The following is a 24,038-nucleotide window of genomic DNA, read 5'->3' as shown; positions in this document are numbered from 1 at the left end:
TGCACTGGCTTCTGCTACCTTTCAGAATAACATTCAAACTAATGACCCTGAAATTCAAAACAATTCATAGCTCTACCCCACCCTATGTCTCTGAACTCACAGCTAGATACTCACCCAACCGCTTACGTCTTCAACTCTTCTCTCATTACCTCCTCACATTTAAGACTTTGCAAGGGCTACACCCCTCCTCTGGAATTCTCTCCCAGTCTACTCAACTTTCTCCCAACCTTTCTGCTTTCTGAAAATCTCTTCTAAAAACACTTATTAAAAGAAGCATACCCTCATGCGGTTTAGCTACCAAATTTAATACCATATGTTATACCTCCCACCATGCTTATGTCTGATCTTGCCCACTCTCACACCTTGTGTCTCAATCCCTTCCCCTTTTATATTGTAAGCTCTTTTGCACAGGGTCTTTTTCACCTTTTGTATTTGTAACTGGTTTGCTATGTAAGTAATTCTGTATGTTCTTTGTATATACACATTTATTTTACAACGATGCGAAATACAGTCATATGAAAGAGTTTGGGAACCCCTCTCAGCCTGCATAATAATTTACTCCACTTTCAACAAAAAAAGATAACAGTGGTATTTCTTTCATTTCTCAGGAACATCTGAGTACTGGGGTGTTTTCTGAACAAAGATTTTTAGTGAAGTAGCATTCAGTTGTATGAAATTAAATCAAATGTGAAAAGCTGGCTGTGCAAAAATGTGGATATATAAGATCTGTTCACACTGGGTTCTTATTTGGCACAATTAAAAAAAAAAATATATATATATACAACACACCCAGACATACGTTTTACCGGAGCATTAAATGATTATAGAAATTGGTTGTTTTCTCCAATTGATTGTAGCTCCTTCAACTGTAACTTAAATGCTTTACAACCTTTCTTGTTACCTCTGTGATGGACCTAAAGGCTTGGCAGGAAGCAGGCCTGCTTACAAAAGAATACATCATACAATCCTACAGTAGCAAGACCTGTAATTCCTATTCAAAACCAAAAGTTTGGCACTTACAGGTTACATGTTGCATGTAAACATGTGTCTTGATTAGTTAGAAGCAGCTTCGGCTGCTCATCCAATTCATTGGCAGAGGGTGAGTTTTCTTGGGTGGTACTTTTGCATCTGAGCACAATCTACAGCTGGGATCTCAAACTTTTTTTTTAACCTATGAGCCACATGCAAATGTAAAAAGAGTTGGCGGAGTAACACAAGCATGAAAAATATCCCTGGGAATGCAAAATAAGGACTATAATTTGCCATTTGTTTTTATGCGGACTGCGAGCCTACAGAAGGCTCTGTTTGGCAGCACACATGGTTTTATGCAACCAAAACGTCAAGCCTCCAAGCCTGGAATTCAAAAATAAGCACCTGCTTCGAGGCCACTGGAAGAAACATTCAAGGAGTTGCTCACAAACCACTGGTTTTGGGGAACACTGATCTACAGGATCCGCTGCAAGATCTGCCAAACTGAAGTCACTTATTTGCTACTATATATACACACACACACACATGTATATGTATACTGTATATACATTTTAATATGGAATGATAAAGTTGCTTTGTCACAAGCCACTTTTCTTTTGGACTACATTCTCTCAAATATAATTTACTGCAGGAAATTAAAGTGTTTTAACCTGCATTTCAAATGCTCTGGCATCTCACTGAATCGTGTCAGCACAAGCATTTCAAAAATAAAATTACTAAAGTCAATTGACATACACTTTAGAACCAGTTACTTAACATTGGCAAGCTTTCCACTAAAAATACCTATTTTAAGATTGCAGTGTTCAGTACATACATAAGCAAGTATAAATCATTTGCACAAAATTTACACAGGAACACACATTTGAGAAAACTCTATTCCCTAGTTTTAAGGAAGACTTTATGTGGGCTTTAAAGGGGATGGCAAAGGCAGTGAAATTCCCCTTTTGCCGACTACTGCGGATGGGAAACTTTAGTGGTCCCTAGCTGCACTTTCCAGAGGCAGGGAAGCATTGTGCAGGGATACTTTATGCTTTTTTTGCATAACCTGGTTAACCTTAACATACGTATGTGTGAAACAACTCCTGCACCTCCCCTCCCAGCCATGCAGAACTGGAACAGCTCTATTTCCCTGAAGAGCAGCCAGCAACCATCTAGAGATTTGTATTCACAGCAGTCAGAGCAAATAAACAAATGGTGAATTTCACTGAATACAGGGTTTTCATAAAAATAGCAATGATTTTTTAATTAGTGCAGGTTTTTAATTTAAGTATATTGGAAATTGGTTTCTTTTTCAATAACAAAAGTAAACATTTGATATTTTTTCTTGGCTTTACATCCCCTTTAAGGACTGTAGTGATTTACTGTTCCAAGTATATAATATTTTGTTCACGGAGGTTAATTTTCTAATAATGTAAGAGGATAGCTTAAATACTTTTTAAAATAAAATTATGAAAAATCTTCTGATGCTACTACTGAAATGGCAAAGACTTTGTTAGAAGAACTAATGCCGAGAAGAACACCAATAATGTTCAAGAAGTATTTTATAAAAACATATTTTGTATCTAGATTTTCTTAAACCTTTACTTTGCCTATGTAGTCTGTAAAAAAAAAAAACAATAGAAATGGCAAAATAGAAGAAAATGTCAAAAATATATAACAGTTATATATTCAAATCAGCAGAACGAAGTCTTAGACAGAAAGAATGTATTTTATTGCTTTTAAATTGTATCTACACATTACAATTCTTCTTGCACATTAAAAATATTTATCAGACATACAAAATGTGTTTAACGCTACCTTATAATGCATTTTAGTCTTTGATATCATTCAAATCCAAATACAGATATGGGACCCATTATCTTTAAATGTTTTAGACATGCAACAGCATGGTTTCAGGCTACTAAAAACAAAGAAATTATTGTCCTGCCATCTACATACTTTCATGTTGGTTTAGTCAACATCAGTGCATGCCACAGTTCTCTTAAGACAAGAGGAAAAAGGCACATTAGTTGAAAAATTCTAATTTGTAGTAGGCTACTAAACAAATGGAACAGCCCAATTTTATAGATTTCTGTTTTTAATGCCTGCACAGCACACAAATATCAACTTACTTTTACATTTATGAATTGTGGCACAACATGATTAAATGTTAATTCTTTTACCAGTTAACCTGGTGAAATAGTAAGAAAAGAAAAGTTGCTAATTAAAAAAAGTCTACCGACAACTGTTTTCAGTGAATTAATCTTAAAATACATCCATGATAAAAAAAAAAGCATCATGTGGAAGTTTGGTTGCAGTAAGAATGTAGGTGTGGTATACCTTTAAGTTATCTTTTAGTATGTTATAGAATTGCTAATTCTAAGAAACTTTTCCATTGGACATTGTTTTCTCTTTTTTTTATAGTTTTTGAATGATTTGCCTTTTCAGGCACTCTCCTGTTCAGATTCAAAACAATGCATGCATATTAGGATAATTTATTAACCAGATTGTTGAAATTGCAAACTGGAGAGCTGCTGAATAACACAACACATAATAAAACATGAAAACCAATTGCAAATTGTCTCAGAATATTGCTCGCTACATCACACTAAAAGTTATTTTAAAGGTGAACAACCACTTTAAACAAAAACAAGCCATAAAAAAGGCAAACTAAGCCACCAGTGGAATAGATCTTAAGCAAAACGTTCATACTATTATATGTGAAAAAAGGTTAATAGTCTCTTTATGCTAGCCTAGACCAATAAAATATCTGTTTACGCAGAAGTATAGAAGTATTTTGTCTTGACGTTCCCCAGGAGTTCATCTTCATAGTTGGGGAGACAGCAGAAGAATATGGCACAGCCAAACATGATAATTGTGCTACCCCAACCGAAGCCATATGTCCAGCTGTACAGATAACTCTCATTACCATTAGCCAATTGGTTGGTAAAACTCACTGGATAAATAATCAGTGCAATCACCTGCAAAATAACTGAATGAGGAAAACATGTTAGGAAAAAGGCAATGGATTTTTTCCAAAATATTCACTCTACAACATACAACACTTTATAATGTAAGCTAGTGATGGCTAATACACATTATTTACCTAAAGGAAAGCTCCATTCACCAGGGGATAACTGTTTTCCCCCTGGGCACTGACCCTTTAAGGAAAGTGGCATCGGGAAAAAAAAATACAGCATTGCATCACTATCTTGCTTATTTACTTACCTTTATCAGGTGCCAGTCTCAGTCAGACTTATGCATAAACAGTAGAATAAAACTTTTGAAATTCACACTATTGTGAATGTGTGAATCTAAGTCTGCACTAAGTAGCCTGGGTAAAGGTGATGGTGATAAAAGGAACACTGGCCCAGGAAAAAACAATAGCAATTACATTGACTGAGGGGTGGTATCTATAAAAATGGGGCTCTTTATAGGCCCCTGGTAAGGCCTCACCTTGAGTGTGCAGTGCAGTTTTGGGCTCCAGTCCTTTAGGGCATAAATCAGCATCAATGAGAGTGCAGAAACATGAAGCTAAACTGTATAGGGGGATGGAAGGTTTAAATTATGAGGGTAGACTATCAAGGTTGGGGTTGTTTTTTCTGTGGAAAAAAAAAAGATGCTTGCAAGGGGACATGATTATTCTTTACAAATATATTACAGGGTATTATAGACGGATAGCAGAGGATCTATTTTCCCATAAAAGGATCAAGGCACCAGAGGCCACCCCTTTAGAATAGAGGAACAGAACTTTTATTTGAATGCCTTTAAGAGGGGAGTGGATGATTTCCTGGACAATCATAATATTATAGGATTTGGTATGTATAGTGAATGTATGGAGGGGTTGTGGTGCACTCCAGTAAAACATAACTTCATGCCAGGGTGTTGCCTTTCGCGTCAGATAGAAATCCCAACAGACGCTCTCCCAGACACAAAAATACATTGTCTGCCTGGGTGCTGGTAAATAATATAATAGTCGAACAACTAGCATTTCAGCAGGCTTCAACTAGACAAAAATGTTGAACACAATGGAAGGGCGTCTGTTTTCAACCTAAATGATTCTTTTCCTATAGAGTAGATTTCATGAATCATGAAATGTCAGAGAAATTGGCATTGCCAATGACAGTGATATCCAGTAAGTGAATGTTGGCTAACATAAGCACAGGAGCTCATAGGCTGATGTGGAAGAGTATGTTGTATGAAAATCAAAAAAGTATTTTGAAACAAGAACTTTATTTCGAACATTTTTTTATTGTATGGACACAGAAGTAATGTAAAGGATCATACACAATTTCACTGAGAACTACTATACTATATAAAAAAAAAACTAAGCAACTCAAGCTACCACACAGATATCTATTAAAAAAAACCAAAAAACCCACCTTTCTGTGGGAACAACTGAAATAAAATTAAAATTCCAATGACTCATCTTACCTGCTAAAATGAGAACGGCTCCAATTATTCTCATCAAACCCATATTTGGCACACATAGAGCAACAAAGGATAGAATGAAACAAATGATCAGCAAGATGAAGCCAATGATCAGAAGTGCCGCAGTTGCTTTACCCCAAGCTGTAAGATAAAAGCAAAGTATATATTTACATTTAATCACAGTTAAGTTAGTACAGCAATTCAGTAGTCAGGGGCAGTTAAGCAGTCCAATACAGAACACATATTCTATAGGTGCGCACATATATACGTTAAGAATACCATTCATTTCAAAATCTCCCATTAAGGTAGGCTTTGTAACGCCATTGATTCAAATTGTCATTGGTTTAATTTGAAGGGCCCTGAGGAATGGGTACGTAAAATGTCTGATCTGAAAAAACATATACCAGGGCAAATTGGGTTCTGCACTCAACTCTTTCGTTTGTCCGTAAGTTAAAACTGCTGCTTTAGACGATTCTATCATATCTTGGACCTTAAATAAATGATTGTTTTACCTAGGGAGAATGTCATAGCGGGTTCAAAAAGAGAGTTGTGTAAGATAGCTGTTAAGGGTGAGTATTGTGAATTCAGATTGTATTTAACTTGGAATTTCCTCCACACATCTAGGGAGAAAGCTATTGCTTTGAGCATTGAAATCTTGGGTAGGATATTGGTATGTGGGGACCAGAACAATGCATTAGGATGGTGGCGGGTGAACTGAGCCACCTCAATCTGTGCCCAAATTGCTTTAGGTGACTGATCCGTCCAAGCTAGGAACTGTCGAAGTTGGGCTTCTTCATAATATTGTTGTAAAACTGGTATCCCCAGGCCTCCTTGGGTAGTGGATGTGGTTAGAGTGGTTTTATTTAGTCTGTGCTTTTTATTTCCCCATATTAAAGGATATTATTGCTGCTTGTAAGTCTTTATGAAATGTAATCGATATCTGGACTGGAAGCGACTCATACATACATAGTAGTTTCGGAAGAACATTAGTTTTTACTGCTGCAATCCTTCCGAACCATGAAATTGGATAATGTCCCACTTAGTTAGGCTAGCTTTGATTTTTAGTGCTAATGGGGTCAGGTTTTTAGCAAAAAAGTCTTCATAATGAGGAGCGATTTTGGTACCCAAATAAGATCTACAATCTGCTTTCCAATTGTATTTATATTGGGATTGAAGTGTGGCTATCATATCCTCCAATAGGGAAGGGAAACGGAGCTTCAGTTTTGGACATGTTAACTTTATATCCCAATAAAGTACCATACAGTTCTAACTTTTTAAACAAATGTTGTAATGAGAACTGCAGAGAGGTTATAGTTAGAATAACGTCATTAGCATATAATGCTATTTTGTAATGTGCCGATCCTATTTCAACTCCCTTTATTTCTTGGTCATTTATTAGACTTGCCGCTAAAGGCTCTATGCTGTTAACTTTGACCAATATGTTTTCCCTGATTACTGAATACTATGTTTCGCTTGCACGATTGTGCTACATTATTTATGTTTTGGTATATTGGGCTGTGTACATATTGCATTTAAATACTAGTACACATCCCACTTATGGGCTTATACTTGTGGCTTTAAAAAGGATGTGATGTCAGTTAATACATTATTGCTTGATAAAGAAGTGGGAGCTTCAAAACATTGCGCTTATTACTTGCTTTCCAATTGTATTTATATTGGGATTGAAGTGTTGCTATCATATCCTCCAATAGGGAAGGGAAACTGAGCTTCAGTTTTGGACATGTTAACTTTACATCCCAATAAAGTACCATACAGTTCTAACTTTTTAAACAAATGTAATGAGAACTGCAGAGAGGTTATAGTAAGAATAACGTCATCAGCATATAATGCTATTTTGTAATGTGCCGATCCTATTTCAACTCCATATTTTTCTTGGTCATTTATTAGACTTGCCGCTAAAGGCTCTATGCTAAGTGCACAGCCAACATTTTCTGACCTTATGTATCCAATTTTAAATTAGAAGTCACATTTAAAAGAAAAACTAAAGCTTAAGTACAGAAGAAGTAGGCTAGAAATGTTGTACATTATGTTTTGGGCTTCTGTATAAGCTCAAGGTAACGACAGCCCTTTAGCTGGGACGATCTGGGATTCACTGCACATACTCTGTGCTGCTGTCACTGAGCCTAGGCACCGACAATATACAGTACACAGTAGTCGGGGGGGGGGGGGGCAATAGAATACAACAACTCCAGAAAAGGGAGAAATTTTTGATACAAACACTTTCCCCGAAGGGGCTCAACAGAGAATATGATTTGTATGCTTTCATTTAAAGGGAGAATAATTATGTCACATTCCCACAGGGGTGTAGTTGGGACTGTTTGAATAGGACATCCTACACATTCTTTGTATCTTAATTTTGCTTGTTATGTTGTTAACTTTGACCAATATGTTTTCCCTGATTACTGCATCCTATGTTTCGCTTGCACGATTGTGCTACATTATTTATGTTTTGATATATTGGGCTGTGTACATATTGCATTTAAATACTAGTACAAATCCCACTTATGGGCTTATACTTGTGGCTTTAAAAAGGATGTGATGTCAGTTAATACATTATTGCTTGATAAAGAAGTGGGAGCTTCAAAACATTGCGTTTATTACTTGCTTGATAAAAATCTTCTCTTCAAGTTGTCTGGACTTTTTTGTTTATTATATAATTTGTCCATTGGACTAGGTGACAGACCGGGATTAATCTCCACTCCATTTTGATTCGTATGGCTACAAATGTATAATTATTGCTACTTTGTATTATACATCTTTCTAATCGCACTCTCCTATTCATATCAGTCTCTCAAATCAGTACATTGTTGCCAGATTGTAGAAATTTCAAATTGGAGAGCTGCTGAATAAAAAGCTAAATAACTCAAAACACCACAAATAAAACAATGAAAGCAAATTTTCTCAGAATATCACTCTCCAAATCATACCATAAGTTAACTCCATACTTCATTGCTGTAGTAACCCCGGAATGGCTTTGCCTAGAGTTACACAGCTTATTATCCTCAGATCCTTCTCAATTAAGGAAACCCCCAACATACTGCCATTTAGTGTATAACTTATTTAGTGTATAGTGTTTAGTGTATAACTTTATTTCTACCAAGGTGCATAATTTATTGATAAATGAGTTAAAAATGTGGATGGGAGTTTGGTCAAAGTGGTTTTAATAAAACAATAAGAAATTTTTGGATTTTAGTATACAACCCCCTTAGTGTTTTAGTTATACCCTTAAAGAATTGCCTCTGACTTGGCCGTCCCATAATCCCAGTAAATTTTGGGATAACTAAAGTCACCAATGGATTTGACCTATTGTAAGTGGAAAGCCTCTTCCATTTCTAACAGTGGCTGGGCTTCATTCTCCTTACGTATGCTGGGCGGTTTGCAACATAATAATTTACCTTAGCTCAGCCAAAATCTCTACCCATAGGGATTCCACACTATCCCCAGTGAGATCACTGGTAATTTATTTATTGCATAAGTTTAATTCCCTTTAAATGCCTGTCCCTCCTAAAAAAAGGTGTAACCATTTAAATTCATAGCCCAATCACATTTCATCCTAGCAGGTCTCTGTGATACCAATTATATAATAATTTAAAGTACATGCAAGTAACTCCAGCTCTCCCATTTTAACTGACAAAATCTGTATTTTGCCAGCAGACAATGAAGGTATAATTTGGTAAAAGTCGATATTTCCTCAAAAAAAAAAAAGTCTGTGTGTGCGTTTTATAATAAAATACTAAATGACAACTATTTTGATATTCAATTGCTCAAGAACTTAAGCCTAAAAACGTATCTAGAAATTCGGTACTGAATTTATAGTACTAAATTAGAGGTTTGGCAGCCCTATAAGAACAACGATTCTCTTTAAAGTTGTCTACAGGAACTTATCTTGAATCTTGTTCAGAGGATCCCCAGTTGGCGGAGACGGTACTGCTTCCTCTGTAGAGGGGGTGTGAGGCATGTGCAAGCCATGTGTCACCTGAAATTTGGGTAGGGGCTGGAGATAAAAAATTGTAGGGGGGGCTGGGTCAGCAGCATTTGACATGCTTAATGTAGCTGCTTGAAAGCGAAGCTTAGGGGGACAGCAAAATTAATTATGTCATAAAAGCAGATGCCACAGTGCTGATTATTTAATTCTGATGGTCTGGTTTTTGACCTGCCTTATAATTGGAATCTGAATTAATTACTAAACAACCTTGTTCTGGGACTTATATTTTATATATACACAGCATATTGTGAGTCGGACCATAAGTTCAGGTAACAGACAGCAGCACAATGCAAGTGCTTTGAATCAACAGAAAAGAAGACAGGAAGCTACTTGGGGAAGCTTTGGAGGCACAGGTTTTCACTGCTATGAACTTTGATTATCGATGGGACTAGTAAAGAGAATCAAAACAGAATATAACATTTATAGGTTACTTTGTTAAGATTTAGTTTGCCTTACTGTGTGCGTGTCAGACTAAATTAATTTGCTTTGCTGACAAAAGCATTATTCAGCACTGACAAAGAACTGACTGTCATACACACCCATATATTAAAAGCACTAAGCAGCAATAAAACAGGGAGGGAATGTTTGTCATTTGTCTATGAAGAGGAGGCCTTTAATTACAAACTGACATGTTTATACAAAAGTACTGCCTCAGTGTTTCACAGATGACACAAAGCTATGCAGGACAATTAATTCCATCAAGGTGTGTCAATCCTTGCAGGGGAATCTAGACAAACTGGCAATCTGGGAAGCAAAGTGGCAGATGAGATTCAGTTTAATGTAAGGCTATGCATTTGAGATTTAAAAATATACTGGATACATGCCACTCATTATGTTGTGCTGCAAATTGCAAGCACGGATTGAGGGCTGAAATACTTTTTTTTTTTTAGTGAAGCAGAAAGCATTATCAGAAAGTCAAAAGGTCTTGGGTTGGTGGGATTTTAATTTTGCCACTGGCACTGGGGAGCTAGGGAAATAAACCTGACATCTGAGGGACCCCATGGCAGATTTTACTCAACTTTATAGTATAGTTTCCAGTTGCAAAATAGAAAGTGGGATAAAAACATTTGCAGATCATAGTGAGGTGAAAATGTTTTGACCACAACCATTTTATGGCCACACCCCCTAAATACCACATCCTTTTTGCAAAATTTGGCAGGTTATGGGAAGTTTTAACACATATCTGGGGGTTCAGGTTTTATGTGTTATTACAGTTTTGCTAACAAAGGTGAAATAGCCCTTTAAGATGCAGTTTCCCCAAAAGACTTGCTTATCTTAAATAGTTATAGTTACAATTGTTTCTTTGCTTATCATAAATTGTTACAAAAGTACACCTGTCATTCTGGGCTGTCTGCCAAAAGCCTCAGCTTTAAAAACGTATCTTTTTCGGGCTGTTCAGTTCAGGAGATCAAAGAGAAAGTCATACACACCCATATAAATTATATTATTTGGACAGACAACTTTTTTTTTCTAATTTTGGTTCTGTACATTACCACAATGAATTTTAAATACAACAACTCAGATGCAGTTGAACTGCAGACTTTCAGCTTTAATTCAGTGGGTTGAACAAAAAGATTGCATAAAAATGTGAGTAACTAAAGCCTTTTTTTTTATCACAATCACTTCATTTCAGGGGCTCAAAAGTAATTGGACAAATTAAAAAACTGAAAATAAAATAATAATTAATGATCTGCCAGGCCTTTACTGCAGCAGCTTTCAGTTGCTGTTTGTTTATGGGCCTTTCTGTCCGAAGTTTAGTCTTCAACAAGTGAAATGCATGCTCAATTGGGGTCAGAACAGGTGACTGACTTGGCCTTTCAAGAATAATCAACTTATTTGCTTTAATAAACTCCTAGGTTGCTTTTGCTTTATGTTTTGGGTCAATGTCCATCTGTATTATGAAACGCCTCCCAATCAATTTGACTGCATTTAGCTGGATTTGAGCAGACATTTTGTCTCTGAACACCTCAGAATTAATTTGGCTGCTCTGTCCTGTGTCACATCATCGATAAATACTAGTGTCCCAGTGCCACTAGCAGCCATGCACGCCCAAGCCATAACACTGCCTCCACCGTTTTATAGATAATGTAGTATGCTTTGGATGATGAGCTGTTCCACGCCTTCTCCATACTTTTTTCTTGCCATCATTCTGGTAGAGGTTAATCTTGGTTTCATCTGTCCAAAGAATGTTTTTCCAGAACTGTGCTGGCTTTTTTTTAATGTTTTTAGCAAAGTCCAATCTAGCCTTTCTATCAGAGACGGGCCAACCCGGCCAGGCGCCCTAGGCAACCTGGCGGGCCACCGCGTCAGCTCAGTGCGCGTGAAACTGCGCATGTGCGAAACTACGCTCCAGTGCGCATGCTCAAAGCTTCGCTACAGCGCGCATGCGCGAAATAGTGTGCATGCATGAAATTGTGTTTGCGCATGCGCAGAGGCGCATTTTCGTGAAAGTTAACCTTGGCAGTCTGGGAGAGACGGGACCGGACACGGGGTAGGCGACAGAGCAGGTACGTACCTGGTGCCACCCCAGCTTTGCGCCCTAGGCACATGCCTACCCCTAGTTCCAGCCCTGCTTTCTATTTTTGAAGCTTATGAGTGGCTTACACTTTGCAGTGCACCCTCCGTATTTACTTTCATGCAGTCTTCTCTTTATGGTAGACTTGGATATCGATACACCTACCTCCTGGAGAATGTTGTTCACTTGTTTGGCTGTTGTGAAGGGGTTTCTATTCACCATGGAAATGATTCTGCGATCATCCACCACTATTGTCTTTTATGGTCGTCCAAGTCTTTTTGCGTTGCTGAGCTCACCAGTGCTTTCTTTCTCTCAGGATGTACCAAACTGTAGATTTTGCCTCATAATTTTGTAGCAATTTCTCAGACGAGTTTTTTCTGGTTTTGCAACTTAAGGATGGCTTGTTTCACCTACATGGAGAGCTCCTTTGATCGCATGTTGTCTGAAAATCTTCCACATACAAGCACCCCCCCCCCCCCCGAATTAACTGCAGGGCTTTTATCTGCTTCATTGATAGACCTAAAAAGGAATTGCCCACACCTGCCCATGAAATAGCCTTTGAGTCATTTGTCCAATTACTTTTGAGCCCCTGAAATGAAGTGATTGTTTTAAAAAAAAAGTTTAGTTCCTCACATTTTTATGCACAATCTTTTTGTTCAACCCACTGAATAAAAGCTGAAAGTCTGCAGTTCAACTGCATCTGAGTTGTTTCATTAAAATTCATTGTGGTAATGTACAGAACCAAAATTAGAAAAAAAAAGTTGTCTGCCCAAATATTTATGGAACTAACTGTAATATAAATATGCAATTTACATCTGTGTCATTCCTCCTTTGTAAAGAGGACACTGCATTTGCCCTTCCATAACTGGCCTAGCAGGACTGTCTCTCACAGGTAGGCCCTCATCATAAGAGCTTTCCTTCAATCACTTCACAGAATTTCAGTAGGTACTTCTTTTGATGAAGAGGATTAGGCACTAGCAGGGCATTTTTAACAGCTAGAAGTGGTAATCATAGGCAAATCTACAAGACCCTTAAACGAGAATGAAATGTTAAATCACTGGGGGAGGTATCAAAATATTAGGCACCCCCAAATGATTATAATTGCTTTCCTGATACCCCTGGGCATTGCTCCTGTTAGCAGAAAGTTGCACCAGGCTCTAGTATTTCTTAAGAACCTCATAGGCGCATTATTCCATACCTCCCAACATTTTGGAAATCAAAAGAGGGACAAAAAAGTGTGGCGCGCGTAGCGCAGCAATTTTTTTGGCCATGCCCATTTTTGTGGCCACACCCCCTAATTACCATGTTCATTTTACAAATTGTATGGTATGTTACACACACACACAGTAACACACTAACACACAGTAACACACAGTATAGTAACAACACACACACGAACAGACACAGCGCATGATGCAAGTGGATAGGAAACTGGCTACAGGATCGGGTACAGAGGGTGGTTGTTAATGGGACATTCTCTACTTGGAGTAAGGTTCTTAGTGGGGTCCCCCAGGGCTCAGTATTGGGTCCACTTTTATTTAACTTGTTCATTAATGACTTAGGGGAGGGTGTTGTAAGTAATGTATCAGTGTTTGCAGATGACACAAAATTATCCAGCCCAATTAATTCCATCCAGGATGTGGCATCCTTGCAACATGATCTTGACAAACTGGCAATCTGGGCAGCTAAGTGGCAAATGAGATTCAATGTTGATTAATGTAAAGTCATGCACCTGGGATGTAAAAATATCCAAGCCACTTATACCCTTAATGGGACTGCACTAGGCAAATCCATTATGGAAAAGGACCTTGGAGTCCTTGTAGATGATAAACTTGGCTGTAGCAAGCAATGCCAGTCAGCAGCATCAAGGGCAAATAAAGTCTTGAGCTGTATTAAAAGGGGCATAGAGTCAAGGGAGGAGGGGGTCATTCTTCCACTGTATAGAGCACTTGTAAGGCCCCATCTAGAATATGCCGTACAGTTTTGGTCTCCATCACTCAAACAGGACATTATTGTATTAGAGAGGGTACAGAGAAGGGCAACTAAGCTGGTAAAAGGTATTGAAAATCTTAGCTATGAGGAAAGACTGGCCAAATTGGAGATGTTCACGCTGGAGAAGAGGCGCATATGATGACTATGTATAAATATATAAGGGGATCATATAATAATCTCTCTAATGCTTTATTTACCAGTAGGTCCTTCCAGCTGACATGAGGTCACCCATTCCGATTAGAAGAAAAGAGGTCCCGCCTAAATATTCGGAAGGGTTTTTTTTACAGTGAGAGCTGTGAAGATGTGGAATTCTCTCCCTGAATCAGTTGTACAGGCTGATACATTAGATAGCTTTAAGAAGGGGTTAGATGGCTTTTTAGCAAGTAAGGGAATACAGGGTTATGGGAAATAGCTCATAGTCCAAGTTGATCCAGGGACTAGTCCGATTGCCATTTTGGAGTCAGGAAGGAATTTTTCCCCCTCTAAGGCAAATTGGAGAGGCTTCAGATGGGTTTTTTGCCTTCCTCTGGATCAACTGGCAGATAGGTAGTTAATAAAAAAAAAAAAAAAAAAAAAAAAAGGTTGAACTCGATCGACATGTGTCTTTTTTCAACCTTACTTACTATGTTACTATGTAAGTGCACCGGCCGAGTGTCCCTGCCAGTCAGGCTCGTACAGTTGCAGAAGCCAGAACACGTGTTTGTTGAATTACCTGAAGGCTTGGCATGTTGGATAGTGGGGGGCATGGTGTGGGCTCTGCAGGCTCTCGCGGCCCTCTGGTAGCGCTGGACTCGGCAAAGCAGGAGGCGGACCGGTGTCGGTAGCAGCAGCGCTCTCTCTCAGTGCAGATCAAAAGTGAACTGTCTGGCCGGCTCACACACTAACTGCTTCCCTTCCTGTAAGATTCCCCGCTTGACTTTCCCCCCAGTTCCCCTGCGCATGCTCACTACAGCCCGCTGCACTGCGCCGTAGGGTGTTTTAGCGCCCGTCCATCCGACGGGAGACAGTGTGCGCCTCATGCCCAGTAGCGGGACATTAAGGCCACATTCCGGGACAGGAGGATAAAAGCGGGACTGTCCCGCGAAAAACGGGACAGTTGGGGGGGTATGTTATTCTTCTGCTTTTTTTTTTCCTTTCTTTGGGTGTGGGTAGGTGCACACACAGTAAAGTGAAAAGGCCAGTTTTTTAGGTTTCAGTTTGGCTCCACACCTACTGCGCGTGCATCTCCGGACCAGAAGGAAGGGAATACTAAATAAGAGGACAACAGAAATTTTTTTAGAAGTGCCATGGCTCAGTGCAACTTTAAGTAAACAGTAGCAATAACCTGGGGTTTCAGTTAAGGAACTGTAATAACTGTCTGGTGCCTAACATTTTGAACCCCCCATTTAACTCTTCTTTTTCCTTTAAAATGGTGTTCCTCTAATAATCACTTTTTCTAAGCCTGGCTGCTTGAGTACTTATGTTAGCAGGTGATCTCTGCTTCATCCTGTCAGTTTTCATAGAAGAGTAACAATATTCATGCACCTTCACCTTAGCCCTTACTTGCCACCAATTATTTTCTTAAGTCCTAGAACAGTCAAGCTTTTCACATTCCAGTAAACAGATGTTCAACAGGTTTCCCTCAACAAAAAAAGTTGTATAGTGCTTAAAAGCTCCCTACCCCTTATCTTCCTGGTCCTCCCACACTGCATATTTTGTCTCCACTATTGAATTCACTCCAGACTATGTGCAACTGTGTATTTGCCATACTGCATGATAGGAATGCATGTGTTCCCACTGCATTTTTCCCCACAATGATGCATGTTCATTGGTACTTTGTCTCCACCCAGCCCCTGCCAGACAGAGCGATGATATCAAATATAATTGCTAAGAGCATAAGTAGAGGTAGGATCCATTTGCATCTGGGATAAGCAATGCTGCACTTGAACATGTTGCAGGACTGAGCAGGCAGAACAACACAGGTCTGTTTCACAGTCTGTACACAAGTTCTTCGGGACTGAGTATAACAATGATGCCACCAGGAATAAGCCGCACCTTCTCCAGTGACTCACATTGTCCTTTGCTGGGACCTGTTGTGTAAGGGTGGGGTCTACTGGCTTAGGAAGAACTTAGGGCCGATTCCTGACACACACCCTCTGCCTCTAGCTGGTAAACAAAGCAAACTTGATTCTCAGGTTACGCTTTGTAACCGAAGGCAAATGTCACTTAAAGGAACAGTAACATCAAAATATAAAAGGGTTTTAAAGTAATACAAATATAATGCAGTGTTGCCCTGAACTCAGTGGCGTAACTACCGGGGGAGCAGGGGGTGCGTTTGGGCCAGGGTCCGCACCCCCTCAGGGCCCCCAGCATCTCGCGCGCAACTGATTTCTTCAATGTTTCCGGGTGTACTGATGGGGCGGGCCCGGCCCCCTCTAGTTACGTTACTGCCTGAACTGATAAAACTACTGTGTTTGCTTCAGAAACACTACTGTTATTTATATAAATAAGCTGCTGTGGGCAGCCATTAAAAGGTGAAAAGGCTCAGGTTACACAGCAGATAAGCTCTATAGAACATAATGGTGTATCTGTTATCCACTATTTAACCTGTGCCATATAGACTTTTTTCAATTTCCCCCATTGCTACACAGCAGCTTGTTTATATGAACTATAGTAGTGTTTCTGAATTAAAAAGAACAGTTTTACAAGTGCAGGGCAACAGTACATGATATTTGTATTACTTTTTTGGTGTTACTGTTCCTTTAATGCAATAAATACAATAAAAAACTTTTAAAAATACTAGTGTAAACCCTATGGATGAGTGTCTTTTTCACCCTAGGTTATTATGTATCAACAAGGGCAGTGGCGAACAAAGCGAGAGTCAGGCCCCCCAGCAAATAATTTTTTGGTGGGACCTGGTGCACATAAGCAGCTCCCAGAGACTCCAAATACTGCCCCACCTGGAAAGTAACGTGGCCAAACAGCCGCACATGAATATTTAAAACAGTAGTGGCAGCCTGGTTGTGCAACTGCATAAGAATAATAGGGAGTTGGAAATTTTCAAAGTAGAGGAAGGATCAATTTGCATCTGGGATAAGCAATGCCGCACTTGATCCTACCTCTACTTATGCACTTCGCAATTATATTTGCAATTATGCACTGTCTGGCAGGGGCTGGGTGGAGACAGAACGTACCAAGGAACATGCATCATTGTAGGAACAATGTAGTGAGAACACGTACTCCAATCCTGAAGTTTGGTAAATACATAGTTGTAGTCTTGAGTGAATTCAAAAGTGGAGACAAAATATGCAGTGTCAGAGGACCAGGAAGATAAGGGATATTGGGTAGGGAGCTTGTAAGCACTATACAGCTTTTGCATTAAGAAAAACCTGTTGAACATCTGTTCACTGGAATGTGAAAAGCTAGACTGTTCTAGGACTTTAGAAAAGAATTGGTGACAGGTAAGGGCTAATATGAATGATGTTGCATGAACACTGTCCTCATCTATGAAATGACAGGGTGGAGCAGCAGTGCGCTCTGCAAAAAACTGCCTGGGGAGAACACTGAATAGATTACCTTCTAACACTGAATAGACTACCTGCTAACATAAGTACTCAAGCAGCCAAGCTTAGAAAAATCGTTTCTTAGAGGAAGCCAACACCAGGACCTGGGAAAAAAGGGGGCCTAGATAGGGAGGACTACGCTTCCTCTATAGTTATGCCACTGAGCAAGGGATTTTCTACCCTTCTTAATTAAGTTTTATGTCCCTTTTACTTATGTCACATTACATGTCATATACCATTTAAATGGGGAGGCTATAAGCTATAGACAGGTAACTGGAGAAGAACTTGAAGGGAAATATATTTCCCCTACATTCATCTCCTACTCTCTCATGTACAGAAGTCCTGAGTGGGTTAATTCCCAACTGGGGAATAATAATTGTGTTCATGCACAGGTTTGCTAACAGAGTATAGAATGGACATAAACCAGCTAATGAACGGTTTGTTTGATGCAGCTCACAAAGCAAAACTAAAAAGGTACCCAGATCATCTCTTTATAATGAGATGCATATAAAATCCACATGTTGTGTTTACACAGCCCATTGTGCACAGTATCTGGCATTTAGAGACCCCAAAATGAAATTGGTGTGTCCTGAAGGTCACTTAAGCTACTAAAAAACATATTTACCGTGTTTTATGTAGGTTTACCCCATAAAACCATATATTTTCATAAAGTACACATTTTGGCAAATCCAAAATGTCTTTATACTTCAAAGTACTGAGTCATAAAGCTATGCTAACCTTAGCAGGTTTTTATGAAATTAGATCAATGCTTGCATTTTACTTCATCATTTTGTAACGTACCCACATAAAAATAATTAATATTAATGCCAGGGATCTATGGAACAGTTCCATACACAATATGCATGCATTTACCAAACTATGCAGTGTGTAGAGGCATCGAAGTGAAAATATAGAACATAAAATTTCCACATGCAAAAAAAAAATGCAATATAATCACCAAAATAACAAAAGGTACTACACAGTGTGGTTAGTAAATACACTTCAGTGAATTTTCCTGCCACTAAACAGTAACTTATCCAAGAAGCTGGGGAGTGGTGAATTTAAGAGCAAACATTTTTAATATACAACATACTTCCCAACATTTGAAAAATGTAAAAAGAGGGACAAAAACATCAGTCACATGTAATAAAATGTGTGACCACGCCCGTTTTATGGTCACACCCCTCTAATTACCCTGTCCATTTTACAAAATTTGGCAGGTTTTGAAGTTTAAAACACATTTCTTGTAGTTTTAGGGCAATATTTTATGTGTAATAACAGTTTTGCTTATTAAGCTGAAATTGTCCTTTAAGCTATGAGTCACAGTATCCCCCAACAGACTTGCTTATCTTAAACGGTTACAATTGTTCTTTGCTTATCTTAAATTGTCTGCCAAAAAGCCTCTAATTTTAATTAAGTTTCAGAAACTTTGATCTCTTGCACAGACACCAGTAAGAAACCCAGGACTGCGGGCTGAGCTGTCAAAATCGGGACTATCCCAAAGAAAATGGGACAGTTGAGAAGTATGATACAACCCTGTGATTCACAGGATTTGCACAGCTAAGTTTCAGTTCGCTAGGTAATTCAGAGTTCTCCCACAGAACAACCTGGTCTTTCTGCATGCCTGCCTAGCAATTAAGTTATTTCCTCATTAAATACATTGCTATGTTTGTCATAATTTCTTGAGGCCCACACTGGGGGCCATACTTTGCTTGTTGTGAAATGCTGGGGGGGGGGGGGGGGTCACACTGTTCCTGTCTCAAAATGCTGGAGGGGGGGGTCACTTTTCCTGTTAGGGGGGCCACACTATGACATTCATGAAACTCAGGGGGGCACACTATCATGGAGGCTGGACTACCACTCGAAGACAGGTGGGCCCAGTGTTGGACTGTCCCACCAGGATACCAGGAAAACTCCCGGTGGGCCCAGGTGTTAGTGAGCCCTATTGATTCTAACCATTTGGCCAATTTCATGCTTATTCCCTATTTCTTTAAGAGGCTTGATAATGGAAAAATAGAGTATAGTATGTAGAGATAAAAGACTAGAAAAATAAAGAGGTTGAGTGAGGAGAGTAGGAATAATAGTTTGGAAAGTGGGCCCACGTCTAAGGTTTCTGGTGGGTCCCTGACATCCCAGAACAACACTGGGTGGGCCACTCAGCTCCAGTATAGATAAGTACATAGACGAAATGCAATATTATATGGCATTATGCAAGTAGCTCATTTAAAGCAACATTTACCTGACTTTTCTGCCTTACTCTACAAGCCTAATAAAATATTATCTTTCCTTCTACTTTTTATCTTTAATTCCAGTAACGTTTTTTTTAACATTACAAGTAAGACTAGTGCCCATTGGGCAATCATGTAAGCAAGCAGGGCATTTATCAATATATTTAAACTGTCAAACAAGCAAATTTCATGATTGCAGAACAGGCACTACTGGCAGCAATGTTAAAAAAGTTTCTGAAAATTAAGCTGAAAAGTTGAAGGAATAAAATATATGGCTGTAATATCATATATGTATTATTTTTAGAAAGGGTGTGTATATGCACACTTTGTAAATCAGACTGATGTTATAATGGAAATTAGCAATTAGAAATTACACTTAGATGTGTGCTGATGTCTGCAGCTGTAATGTATATGCCACTTAAAGGAGAAACAAAACCCTTATTAAAAAAAACGTACCCCACATAGACCCCCCCAGTCTAGCTACTACCCCAGGCAAATGCCCCTAATTTTTACTTACCCTTCTGTGCAGATTCAGGGATCAAAGTTTACGGTAGCCATCTTCCAGGTCTTTGTGTCTTCCGGGGCTTTGGCAATTTCCGCCAATTTCGCCGCATGCGCAGTTGTTGCGATCACGGAAATTGCTCGAACTGCGCATTCGCTGCCACGCCGGTCTTGTTGTCAGATTACCGAAGACCCGGAAGATGGCTGCCACGAACTCCGATCCCTGAATCTGCACAGAGGGGGTAAGTAAAAAGTTAGGGGCATTTGCCCGGAGTAGCAGCTAGACTAGGGGGGGGCTATGTGGGGTTTGTTTCTCCTTTAAAATAGAAAATATATCCCCCCTCCCTCCCTTTAAAATTATTTGGGCTTAAGTAGAAAATGACTTTAAGCACTAAAAGCAGGTGGAAACACAGCATGTTGCAACGATATGCATCATCGAAAGTACAGCCCACTTTAAAAGAATTGATTGCATCTGGGCCTGCGTTCTCCTGTGGTTGTACACATTAAAACTGAATGCTGGGGAAATCAGGAAAGATATGCCAGTGAGTAAGAGCCCTAATGCAATGCTTCCCTTGTTCCATTGTAAAGAAATAAATGGATGCAGTCTCTCTGCTTTACCATAGTGGGTGGTACACATATTCTCTGGAAAGTACAGGGACCTCAGTCCTGGAATTCATCACTTCACAATAAGTTAAAGGTGGGGTTGCATTAACTGTGGAAACCACACTGACAGGCTTTTCCTTCTTATCTGTGGCATCAAGTACGTCAGTGTAGAAAAAAAATCAAGTATAGAATCTATTATACAGAATGCTTGATACCTGATGTTTTCTGCGTAAGAGATCTTTCTGTATTTTGGATCACCATACCAAGTTTGCTAAAAAAAAATATTTAAACATTAAATGAACCCAATAAGATTGTTTTGCCACCAATATGAATTGAAACAGCTTAGTTATCAAATAAAAATGTACTGTTTTCTTATTACAGAGAAAAAGGAAATAAAGATTAGAATTATTTGCTTCAAATGGATTCTACGGCAGATGGCCCTTCTGTAATTTGGAGGTTTCTGGATAATGGGTTTCCAGATAAAGGTCCCATTCCAGTATATTAGTTCTGAAGTTCAGATCATGTTTATGTACCTTTTCTACAAAACTCAAGTTAAGGTGAGCTCAAAAAAAGGAGGGATAACAATGGAAAACAACAGTTTAAGGGGAATGAAACACGTTGATGTGGGGGACTGTTTCAATCTTTAATAAGTGCTCAGAAAGGATATATTAGTATTATCATTTATATTATATAAGATATCTATATTATATATTATATTAGTGCTACAGAAGAACTATACTATAGGTATGGGATCAGAATGCTCAGGACCTGGAGTTTTCCGGGTAACGGATATTTAAGTAATTTGTGTGTATTACAAATGCAAATGTAACGTAAAACAGTCTCTCTTAACAGTACTTCAATAGATACTTCAATAGATAATGGGTATTAGGCACTGGCAGGGCATTAGTAACAGCCAGCAGTGGTCCTAGGGTTTCAAAGGAGGCACTTTTCCCTGCCCCATTAATATTAGGAGGCGAGAAGCGGAGGGAACACGTGCCCTCAACCTTAAAGGGGTGGTTCACCTTTAAGTTAACCTTTAGTATGTTATAGAATGGCCAACTCTAAGCAATTTCTCAGGTGGTCTTCATTATTTTGTTTTTTTATAGTTTAATAATTTGCGTTATTCTTACGATTTTTTCCAGCTTTCAAATGGGGGTCACTGACCCCATCTAAAAAACAAATGCTACTTTTTACTACTCATCTATCTACTCAGGCCCTCTCCTATTGAATTCATATTCCAGTCTCTTATACATCAATGCCTGGTTGCTAAGGTAATTTGGAGCCTAGCAACCAAAATGCTGAAATTGCAAACTGCTGCTGAATAAAAGTCAATTTAACAGTGAACCTCTTTCTGAGGCTGGCCTTTTGAGTCTTTATGCTGGCAGGTAACAGCCAAGGTACGGATACATACATTGCATGCCTGTGTGCTGTACAGTACACAGTTCTATTGGCTTCTGTAAAAACCAAATGTATTACTTAAGCAAGGGGGGAGGGGGTACACACTTATTTCCCACAGGCTTTTTTTCCTGCTAAGATAACTGTGCTTTGCCTTCCCCACCCAAAACAAGCCCAGCCCAATGCTGGATTAACCCTTTAGGAGACTTGCTCAACTGAACAAACCTTCCCCCTACCACATACAGTGAAACCTTACTTTTGTATCCCCTGAATTTGTTTTTAAACATTTTATATAGTTGTAAAATAAGGGTTCTGTTGGCACACACTTATTTCCCACAGGCTTTTTTTCCTGCTGAGATAACTGTGCTTTGCCTTCCCCACCCAAAACAAGCCCAGCCCAATGCTGGATTAACCCTTTAGGAGACTTACTAAAGTGAACAAACCTTCCACCTACCACATACAGTGAAACCTCACTTTTGAATCCCCTGAATTTGTTTTTAAACATTTTATATAGTTGTAAAATAGGGGTTCTGTTGTATTTGATTTCTGGGGGGGGGGGAATTTGGCAGCCAGATGAGGCCAATGCTAGGCGTTGTATTTCAATAACAGGTGGAGAGAACACCAAATAACCTTAAACAAATTACTTTTCATTATTGATAAAAGGGATCAAATTATCCTTCATATGCCATTTTTCAGCATCACAGTTTACCCACTGATCTGTTTTGTCATAAAGTGTACCCACACAAATAAACAGTATTGCTCCTATACCAAACAGATGGTGAGAACCAGTATATGACCCTAGCTGTTTTTTCTATGTATAGCCCTATCAGTTTTCATAGATAGATATAGCATGTGCCCTCACATGAAAAACCAGATAGCTATTTTACATTCCAGTGAACAAATGTTCAACAGGTTTCCCTCAATGCAAAGCTGTCTAACCCATAATATTCCTTATGGTACAGTATATCTTCCTGTAGTATATATTTCGAATCCAGAATCCAATTCACTCCACACCTGTGACAGTTGCTGCCATTACATGCACCTAGTGGCGTAACTAGATGTTACTGGGCCCCACAGCAAATTAATTTTCATGCCTCACATATTTCCAGCGGTTGTCCTGTTTTACCAATATATGTTGAAATTGCTCTTTATTTGGACCTCATGGGGCCCCCTATACCTCCTGGGGCCGCCTGCAGCCACAGGGTCTGCTTCCTCAGTAGTTACGCCCATTCACCCTGTGTAGTAGAAGTAACGCAAGTAGGAAGGAGAGAGGTGTACTTACCGAAATCCATGATAGATAGGCAGCTGCCGCCGTTCCCACTGCATTTTTCCCACAACGATGCATATTCCCTGCCGCTTTCTGTCTCCACCCAGCCCCTGCCAGACAGGGCGATGATATCAAATATAATTGCAAAGAGCATAAGTAGAGGTAGGATCCATTTGCATCTGGGATAAGCAATACCGCACTTAAACATGTTGCAGGGCTGAGCAGGGAGCAGGCAGATGAGAACAGGTCTGTTTCACAGTCTTTACTGAAGTTCCTTAGGACTGCTTATAGCAACAAGCAGGAATGAGCCGCACCTTCTGTACTGACTCACACCACGGGCCTTAGCTGGAACCTGTTGTTTGAGGGTGGGGCCTACTGGTTTAGGAGGAATTCATGAGTCCTGACAGACACCCCTCCTCCTCAAGCTGGTAAACAAACTGAAACTCAGGCTACAAAGAGTAACCTGAGAATCACAGAAGTCTATTGTCACTGGATACATAATCATTATAGGTTGAAAAAACAGACACGTCAGTCGGATTCAACCTCTTCATGTAAATGAAACCTGGTACAACTGGGTAATTGATTTACA

General features: G+C 39.2%; 1 protein-coding gene across 1 annotated transcript; it reads right to left on the bottom strand.

The window, feature by feature from the left end:
- Positions 1-2,679: 2,679 nt before the first annotated feature.
- On the bottom strand, positions 2,680-23,758 carry perp.S (PERP, TP53 apoptosis effector S homeolog). Its single transcript, NM_001092762.1, has 3 exons — positions 23,465-23,758; positions 5,404-5,541; positions 2,680-3,961 (listed from the first exon to the last, which is right to left on the bottom strand). Exons 1-3 carry the CDS (start codon positions 23,655-23,657, stop codon positions 3,744-3,746), a joined length of 549 nt encoding a protein of 182 aa, NP_001086231.1. The 5' UTR covers positions 23,658-23,758; the 3' UTR covers positions 2,680-3,743.
- Positions 23,759-24,038: the final 280 nt, after the last annotated feature.

This window comes from Xenopus laevis, chromosome 5S (assembly GCF_017654675.1).
Source record: "Xenopus laevis strain J_2021 chromosome 5S, Xenopus_laevis_v10.1, whole genome shotgun sequence".
Taxonomy (NCBI): Eukaryota; Metazoa; Chordata; class Amphibia; order Anura; family Pipidae; genus Xenopus; species Xenopus laevis.
Note: the sequence above shows the minus strand (reverse complement) of the source record. Positions and strands in the feature narration are given on the sequence as shown.